At 43.6% G+C, this 9,871-nt stretch overlaps 1 protein-coding gene across 1 annotated transcript in view; it reads right to left on the bottom strand.

Annotated features, from left to right (window-relative positions):
* Positions 1–126: 126 nt before the first annotated feature.
* Positions 127–9,871, bottom strand: part of LOC108795925 (serine/threonine-protein kinase A-Raf-like) — a 23,909-nt gene continuing 14,164 nt past the window's right edge. The window contains exons 4-8 of the mRNA XM_018567259.1: positions 8,737–8,840; positions 1,755–1,857; positions 615–766; positions 403–492; positions 127–298 (exon numbers count right to left, since the gene is read on the bottom strand). Coding sequence (XP_018422761.1) covers positions 127–298; positions 403–492; positions 615–766; positions 1,755–1,857; positions 8,737–8,840 — 621 coding nt within the window. The remainder of the gene's footprint in view (positions 299–402; positions 493–614; positions 767–1,754; positions 1,858–8,736; positions 8,841–9,871) is intronic.

Raw genomic sequence — 9,871 nt, 5'->3', positions numbered from 1 at the left:
ATCCTCACTAACCACACTCCCCCCACTAGTGTCACACCATCAAGAGATCAGTTGAAGCAATGAGGTGAAAAGCCTTAGATTTTATAGGTAACAAAATATACTAGTTTTTCCTTGTTTGCAAAATAGTTAGAAGAATCCAGTCTCTGCCTGCCAGGGTACCTCAATAATGCTGTTATCCACGGGGCCAGTGGTGCTGTCAATATGAACGTTGGGGGTGGAGGTGGAGCGATGCCGTTGCAGGGGTTGACCCTCGCTGGGGAATGGAAAGGAATCAGCTCCAGGGTGCTGTGTCCGGGGGCTGCGGGAAGGGAGAGATGGAATGGGGTGGGCACCAGGGATAACAACAGAAATGAAGAGGAGAAAAGTTGTGACAGGACAAAAGAAGAAGTGGTGGGTTGTTACCTGGTGGATGGTTGCGGGGTGTAGGGTTCATGGATAATGCCAAGGGAATAATCAGGGTAGAACGAGAAATCCGGATAACTGCCTGCTGGTCTGGAGGAGGACACATAGACAACGTGCATTACGAACTTGCACCCCTTATGTCTCAAATGTCCAAGTATGTCTATTGACATTTATAGGAAAAACAGAGGCGGATGGGCCTGATCCCTACTTACTTGGGCAGTTTGGCCATGTCCACGCAGGCGGTGGGCACTTTACTGCTGCAGTGCTGGTGAAACTTGTACCCACAGGTCTGACAGCGGAAACCATGAAACAGAAATTTCAGGCAGAAGTCACAGAAAGCCAGGTTAAAATGCGTTTTCCTCACCTAGGAACAGAGAACAAGAGGAGATTATTAAGATGGATGAATTAACCCCTTAGTGACACAGCTTCAGAAAATGTTTTAGTTCCTGGGGACCGGAGCAATTTTGCCATTTGTGCTATGTGTTTGCATAATTAAGCATAATTTCCATCTTCCTCATTCATTGCACCTACACATGTTATATACCGTTTTTTAAAGGACAAAATGGGTTTTAATTTGATTTGAAATATGCATTAAAAAAAATAAAAATGGGAAAACCCCCCCACGTTTTTCAGTCTTGGCAATGATAAAGTGTACATAATTAGTGTAGCTAACAGAAAAGTAATTCATAAGAAATTCTTTTATTTTTCCTGATTTATAGGACATATCAGGTTTTTTTGGGAGTTATAGGTCACAAAATACAAGGAGGGAAAAACTATTTTAGTGTGGAACATTTTTAGAATGTGATATGTTTGTCTTCTAACTTTAATAGCCTCCTCGCCACATATTATTTTTACTTTTTTTTTTCCAATTAGGGGGCACTAAAGTGTTTTGTTTTTTTATTCACAGGGGCTTTGGATACTTTCTAATTCACAGGGGCTTTGGATACTTAGTATTCTGAGGAAACACTGTATTCTCCTCAGGAGATACTTTGTATCACTTTGTAGCACACTGATCCGACTTGCAGCTCCACAACACAGTGAGCTGCAAGACGGATCAGTGGCTGCAATGGCACTGTGATCACTGCAATTGGCTATTGCAGTGATCACATTACTGGGGCCCCCTGATTTGCTGTTGAGGGTCTGCCTCGGACACCGAGGGACCCAGCAACAGCAAAAACCCCACGGGCACTGGTCCCTCCACGGACCAGCACTCATTTTCCCGCAAGACGGAATTATTCTGTCATCAGTCTATGTATTTGAAAACTTTTGATGGAATAATCCCGTCATCAGTCAGGAAGGGGTTAAGCATACACAGAAAAGCATACCGTTTAAAACACTTAATGATTACTCACAAAATTGTGCATAGACAGAGGGACATCGGCAAGAACTTCCACCATCAGTTCCTCTCCAACCAGCGGGGTGATATCCGTCTCCCAGTCTGTTAAGGTTTTTCGCCTGCGTTACAAAAATAAGAAACCAGTTACAAAACACTAGTGGGAGGTATAAGAAATGCCATTTATTTGTGGTCATACAGAAGTAGGGATGCACCGATACCAAGTATTTGGACGAGTAGTCTTACTCGCCAAAATGCTCCCGATATCAGGAAGCTGGGCAGCGAGTCATTACACGCTGCCCAGCTTCCTGATTGGCCGAGAAACCTAGCGGGGAAAGCCGGCTCCATGCTCCCTCGTCATCAGGGAGCATGAAGCCGGCTTTCCCCGCTAAACAGGAAGTGGGGTGGCGTGTAATGACTCGCTGCCCGGCTTCGTGTATGGTTAGGAAGGTGGCCAATATTAGAATTTCTTTGACTGGAAATTTTATGGTTTTAAGCCATTTATTAGTTTTATTCTAAAGTAGACCTGAACTCATAAAAATTGAAGATTTGCTAAGTTTGGGGTAACAAATACAAGTTTTTATTGAGTCTTAGCAGAGGATTTCTCAACATTTTTTCAGTCAGAGCACCCCTAAAAAGGAGGGATGCACCGATACTAGTATCAGTGTTGATACCGAGTATTTGGGAGAGTACTCATACTCGCCAAAATGCTCCCGATACTGGAACTACCGGTATCAGGAAGCCTGGCGGCGAGTCATTACCTGCCCCCCCCCCCCCCCCCCCCCCCGGCTTCCTGATTGGCCAGAATGCCAGCTCCATGCTTCCACGTCACCAGGTGATGAGGGAGCATAGAGATGGCTTCCCGGCTATTCAGGAAGCTGGACGGCAGGTCACTACACGCCGCCCAGCTTCCTTAATGGGACTTCCGGTATCGGTGAGTGTCGAAAAAAAAAAAAGATCGGTACTCGATTCTGAAAAAACGGTATCGGTGCATCCCCATACAAAAGTCAAAGTTGGAACATGGACGGCTAAAGAACATGCAAGTTTTGTTATGCAGAAGTAAATGTAATATTTGTCACACATTAAAAACCAAGGTTAAGAGTCAACAATGACAGAATCGGGCACATTAGTTTCCTGACTTTACATATGGGGGGTGGGCTTTCACGTCATGATTGCTGAAAAATGTTATTCGTTGTATGATATGAACGGACAACAATATCACCAGATGATGTTGTTTGCCTTCAAGGTGGAATCAAAGGGGAGCGACTAATCTATGCATGGGGGGGCGTTTCACGGTATCCTGTAAAGTGTCTTTTTGCTAGCCGCCCAGAGGTCAAGTCACTGGCGTGGCAAATACAAAGAAACTGTTTCACTGACAGACATTTCTAAATAAGACAAAAGCCTGAATTACACCCAATAGTAACGCTAATTTGTCAGATTTTTTTTTTGGTTGGTTTCTAAAATTACTAAGGAGTATGCTATGTTGGACAGGTTAATTGTAAATGATGAGATAGGTCCTTTTAAATTCTATCATGCTCTCAGAAATGTAAGAAAAATACAGTCTAAGTATCATAGGGTTGCTGCAAGTACCATTATTACGCACTAAAGCCACTTCTAGGTACCCATGGAGACCCTTAAACACAGACCTCAGTCAATCCACTACATTGCTGGGGTTAGAGAATGCTGGAGACAAACTCAAAGCCTTTATACAGTACATGCCTGAGATCCACAGACACTGCAGGTTTACTTTAGAAAGCCTGAGTTACTAGCAAAGAATGTGTGCTGTAACGTTGGCAATCAATCAACTAATGTTTCAGCTGCAGAGAGAAAAGATCAATGGAAGCTCATTTCCTATTGGTTTCTCGGCACAGGAGAGGTGCAGCTGCATAAGATCAGCATTATGTACTACAAATTACACATAAGAGGGAGACATTTTATGCGCTATAGAAACATTATGCTTATCAATTTACAAAATGGCAGCTGCTGCTGTAATAAGCAGCAGGTGCTCTTTAACATGATGAAGAGTTTCTTCAGACCTCGGCAGAAAATAAAAACAGAATCTTCTGCAGCCTGGCATTACATAACCGATTCCTAGCTATGCCTATGTATAATGGGAGTAGTGATGCCAAGCTCTGCAATATGTAGGGAAATATGATTTCAGCTGACATATGCCCATGATCTGTGCTGAATGCACATGCAAAGAATGGTGGAAGATTTCTTCTGAGCTGAATAATAAATGCCAGAGCAAAGGAAATTGTACCTGTTGCCCATAGCAACCAATCGGAATCATCTTCGCAGAGCTTATCAGAGAATTCGTTAATAAAAGAGGCAGTCCTGTGGAAATCTTTGCTTTAGAAAAATAGGATTTTTGTACTAACTGTAAAAAAAAATTCTTGGAGTCTATTGAGGGACACAGGCGGTTGTAAACCTTCGGGTTATACTGCCATGTACAGAAGGAGTGGACACAAAAAAAACCTCTAGGCCAGCCCACGATAACCGCTCCTACCACCAGCATGTCTATACAGCCAAGCACTAGCGAGAGCATGATCATAAACACAGAGGGACGGGACCTGTGTCCCTCAATGGACTCCAAGAAAATAATTTTGTTTCTCGTCCACTGAAGGTCAAAAGGGAATCATAAACCTTTGGGACATGCAAAAGCAGTCCAACTGAGGGGTGGGCAACAGAGCAAACAACTGCTAAAAAGCCCAAGAAAACAACAGAAACTGGGAACTGTCTGCAGCTCAATGAAACTCTTAAAAGGACCTTACGCCCTAAGGTGGCATCAGATGGAGGCAGAAATGTCCACCTGAACTTACAGAACATGTGAACAGAAGACCAGCCTTACAAATCTGCCTGATGATGAAAAGAGGTGTTTGCAGATCTAGTAAATCAAGCCTTAGCATGAAAGGGGGGAGCTGGATCCTTTAGGCCCTTGGCTCTCAACTGGTGGGTCGTGACCCAAAAGTGGGTTGCGACCCCGTGTTCAGTGGGTCACCGCATGCCTTCCACTTTTCTAGGTGAGATGTTCCTCAGCCTTCCCCTAGTGCAGCACTGTCAATTCTCACGCCGAGCAGCCATTCAAAATATGCTGCCCGGTGCCGAAGGTCAGCTTGAGGTGGGATGGGAAGGGGCTATATCCGTGAGGGAGCTCCATTTATGCATGCATTGCTTACAGCTCCCTCACATGTCCTGTAGCGGTGCCTGGACTGGAGTGATGCCACACTCTGGTTTTCGGAACCTCTACAGGGCACACAAAGGAGCTGTAGCAGCAATGGACATATGGATGGAGCTCTGTCATAGCACAGCAACCCACACTGGACCCCAGGCTGAGATCCACTCCAGTTCTCGTAAGGTACGGAGACTGGGTGGATCTTAAAAAAACAAAAACATTTTGGAGTGTGTATGTATGCGAGAGAATGTGTCTGTGGTTGTGTGTGTCTGTCAGTGTTTTTGAGGGCCTGTTCACACTAGTAAGGTACGTTAATTGCACAGTCCCGTGCGATTCAGTGTACCACACAAAATCGCACATACCGCAAATTCTGGTGTGGGTGGTATGTTGCATTGCCATTTATTTGAATGGCACCCCACAGTTAGATCGCCTACACCGGAACGCGCGGCACCACAATGTCATGCGTTTTACTGAGGTGCGACTTGGGTCATGACTTAATGACCAAGGACATAGGTTGAGAACCACTGCTTTAGGCCATAGGTTTGAATAATGTCAGAGTCACCTACAAATTTAAGAATTCAAAGTCGGGGCATGTACAGCCAGAAAAAATCCAAACATTAGGGGAATGTTGTTGTTTGATGAACCAGAGCCTGGCAGGGGGATGGGAAAACAATGTGCTGTTTGAGGTAAAAGGCAGAAACTACCATAGACAAAAAGGAAGTCCTAAGCCTTAACAACACCTTGTCCCTATGCAAGATCATAAAAGGCTGTTTAGAAAAGGCCATCAATTCAGACACGTCTCACACAGGTGAAGGCTACAAGGAAAACTACCTTGTGGGTGAAAGTAGAGAGGAATGAAGTAAGCCATTGAAACAAACAGACACAGTGATCAAGGCCCTACTCACACTTGTGTGGCGCAATGCGGCATGTTAATCCACTTTATATAGCATGCTATCCTGTTTTGCAATATGGCAGCCTATTTATTTGAACAGGTCGTCAATGCACCACAATAAACTAAAAAACCTAGGGGTGAAACAACTGATCAATTAAGTCGATAATTATAATCGCTGTCAACAATTTGGTCGCTCCATTAATTGGGCTGCTTGCACCATCACTCCCTTCCCATCCCCGCCTAACTCGAGTGCTTGTACACACTGGCGGAGCCGCAATATTGCTCAATTAGCCCAGAACCAGGGGCAAACTGACTGGTAGCACGATCAAATCCCAGGGGACTTCAAAATTGGAACCCTAATACTGGGCTGCTTATTGTGTGGACTGTGAACGGGCTGAATAGAGATCTATGACCAGTGTAAGTAGGGTGTACTATGTGTTGTATGTGTGCAGTGTGCAAATTATGTGTTGCGTGTGTACCATGTGCGAACTATGTGTCGCATGTGTACCGTGTGCGTATTATGTGTTGCATGTGTACCGTGTGCGTATTATGTGTTGCATGTGTACCGTGTGCGTATTATGTGTTGCATGTGTGCATATTATGTGTTGCATGTGTGCATATTATGTGTTGCATGTGTACCGTGTGCATATTATGTGTTGCATGTGTACCGTGTGCATATTATGTGTTGCATGTGTACCGTGTGCATATTATGTGTTGCATGTGTACCGTGTGCGTATTATGTGTTGCATGTGTACCGTGTGTGTATTATGTGTTGCATGTGTACCGTGTGTGTATTATGTGTTGCATGTGTACCGTGTGTGTATTATGTGTTGCATGTGTACCGTGTGTGTATTATGTGTTGCATGTGTACCGTGTGTGTATTATGTGTTGCATGTGTACCGTGTGTGTATTATGTGTTGCATGTGTGTATTATGTGTTGCATGTGTGTATTATGTGTTGCATGTGTGTATTATGTGTTGCATGTGTGTATTATGTGTGTATTATGTGTGTATTATGTGTGTATTATGTGTGTATTATGTGTGTATTATGTGTGTATTATGTGTGTATTATGTGTGTATTATGTGTGTATTATGTGTTGTATGTATACCGTGTGTGTGTATTATGTGTTGTATGTGTGCCGTGTGTGTGTATTATGTGTTGCATGTGTATTACGTGTTGTACGTGTGCCGTGTGTGTGTGTATTATGTGTGCCGTGTGTGTATTATGTGGTGTATGTGTGCCGTGTGTGTGTATTATGTGTTGTATGTGTGCCGTGTGTGTATTATGTGTTGCATGTGTGCCGTGTGTGTATATTATGTGTTGCATGTGTGCCGTGTGTATTATGTGTTGCATGTGTGCCGTGTGTGTGTATTATGTGTTGCATGTGTGTATTATGTGTTGCATGTGTACCGTGTGTGTATTATGTGTTGCGTGTGTGTATTATGTGTTGTATGTATACCGTGTGCGTGTATTATGTGTTGTATGTGTGCCGTTTGTGTGTATTATGTGTTGCATGTGTATTATGTGTGCCGTGTGTGTATTATGTGTTGTATGTGTGCCGTGTGTGTGTATTATGTGTTGTATGTGTGCCGCGTGTGTGTATTATGTGTTGTATGTGTGCCGTGTGTGTATTATGTGTTGCATGTGTGCCGTGTGTGTATATTATGTGTTGCATGTGTATCGTGTGTGTATTATGTGTTGTGTGTGTGCTGTGTTTGTATTATGTGTTCTATGTGTACCGTGTGTGTATTATGTGTTGCATGTGTACCGTGTGTGTATTATGTGTTGCATGTGTACCGTGTGTGTATTATGTGTTGCATGTGTACCGTGTCAACTGGTCAGGGGTGGGGGGGAGAGACGGAGCAGCTGTCAGGGAACAAAGATGGGGTGGTGCTGGCTATGCAGCAAATCCATTTAGGGCCATTTTACACCATTTCTAGTGCATTCCTGCACGGTTAGTAGCTGGAACCTGGGGATGTTATGCACAATGCAACAGAAAAGAGGGCTGTTGCACATTTTGAAGTTGAACTGGATATCACAGCCCTTGCTGCCTGACGAAAGCCAACAAGACTGCCTGCCTTCTAAACGACCTTGCAGCCAAAGATTTCCACATAAGTGCTAGGTGATGGCTACAAAGAAAACTACCTTGTGGCTGAGAGAACCACATTCACATCCCATGGGGTCACTGAGGAATGGGCAGGGGGAGCCACCTCTACAAAGATCTTAATTAAAGAGTAAGAGGCAGATGGTCTCTGAAACAGAATGGAAAGGTCAGAAAATTGGCCCTTTATAGCGCTAAGGGCTAGACACTGGTCCAGACCCAATTGAAAAAAGGAGAGGATTTGTGGTACAGAGAAACTCCTAGGGTGAAAACCCCTAGACTTACACCAAGTGAAGCAAGCCTTCCATGTCTGATGATGGACCCTGTGAGAAGTAGACTTCGTAGCCTTCAGCATTATAAGAATCATAGACTCTGACATGCCGTTTCTCAGAACTGGAGATTCAGCCAGGGGCCGTGAAGCAAGATAGCAGTCTGGCAGGGCACCAAGTGCGTCTGCCAGAAGTTTTATCAGGTGTGCATTCCACATCCACCTAGGTCAATCAGGAGCAATGAGGATCACCAGAATGCCTGCCATCCCTATCCTGTGGAGCAGACAAGGAAGCGTTTCCAGGTGCTTCCCCATACACAAATAGTTAGAAAAGTAAATGGAAAGGACTTTTTTTTTTTAAACCAAGACTTCAAACAGCACTGGTAGAAAAATTCAAATCTCTCCACATTTTCAGAGTTAGACTGCGTTCACTTTTTTTCTTACATTTTACTTAAATGTGTATTTTAAAGTACTTCTACAGGTAAACAAATGCAAACATATTAACTATCAAGCATGACGCTTCTATTTGTAGCGCCTCCTCCACATAAAAAAAAACTCTGCCCCATACCCATGTAAAAGGCGGTAGACTGCACAACACTGCTGGTTCAAACCGCGCACTTTCAGAGCCTTATCCAAGGAATCGTAGACTGTCATTCCAGGCCGGACATTGACCTAAAAGAATACAGGACAAATCAAAGATGGAGAAAATAGGAAAAACATAAAAATAAACAGTCTGAACCCAATTACATGCCAGCAAAATGAGATACACAGCACAAATCAGTATCATCCGTAAGGATTATAAGGGAAAAGAATGAGATTTCCAATTTAATGTGTGTTCACTTCAAACACCTCGCTGCACGTGAGGAAATGTAATCATGTCACTTCTTGTAGCCAAAATACAGAACAGAGCAGTTTTAACATCCCATTAATTATTATTCCACAGTGAGGTGACTATTGTTTTAAGGGAGGGTAAGCAAGGCTTTAGATAATTGGTATATATACACACACACACACAATATTTGGTATATACACACACACACACACAATATATAGCACAATAGTTACAAATAAATAAACCGAAATCACAGAAAACAATTGATCTGCACAGAACAGCTGCCATTTCTTATGCTCCTCGGCTCCATCTAGTGCAAACGGCATTCGCCCATCATATGGCTGGGCTGAAGACCTATAAATAGACCCCCGATGTAATGAAATGGTTACATTTCTTCTATCAGTGTTCAATGAAACAAGCTGATACAGTCATCGAAAAAGCCCCATTCACGTGTAGGCCAATGCGGAATGTTAATCCCCTTTATATAACAACATGTTATCCGTGCATTGTGTTAAGGCAGCTCATTCATTTGAACACGCTGCCAATGCACCACAATGGACAAGAAAACACACCAGCATCATTTTTTCCACAGCACATAACAGTAAAGCTGCCCTTAAAGGTATGTGCTAAACTGAAGACCTGCAAGAGTTCATAGTGATTTAAAACAAAGGAACTCAGTCAAGAGAATTTATAAAAGCTGGAGCAGACAGAATCTGGAGCAGTTGCCCATAGCAACCCATCATCTCTCATTTTGTTCCATTAAGGTTTGAAAATTAAAGCTAGAAGCTGATGGGCAACTGCCCCAGTTTTGATAAATGCAACAACCCCCCCCCCCGGGTTTTTATTGTCTTCCCCCCGGACCGGGGCCAAC

Source organism: Nanorana parkeri, unplaced genomic scaffold (genome assembly GCF_000935625.1).
Source record: "Nanorana parkeri isolate BGI_ZX_2015 unplaced genomic scaffold, ASM93562v1 scaffold1026, whole genome shotgun sequence".
NCBI lineage: Eukaryota > Metazoa > Chordata > Amphibia > Anura > Dicroglossidae > Nanorana > Nanorana parkeri.
Note: the sequence above shows the minus strand (reverse complement) of the source record. Positions and strands in the feature narration are given on the sequence as shown.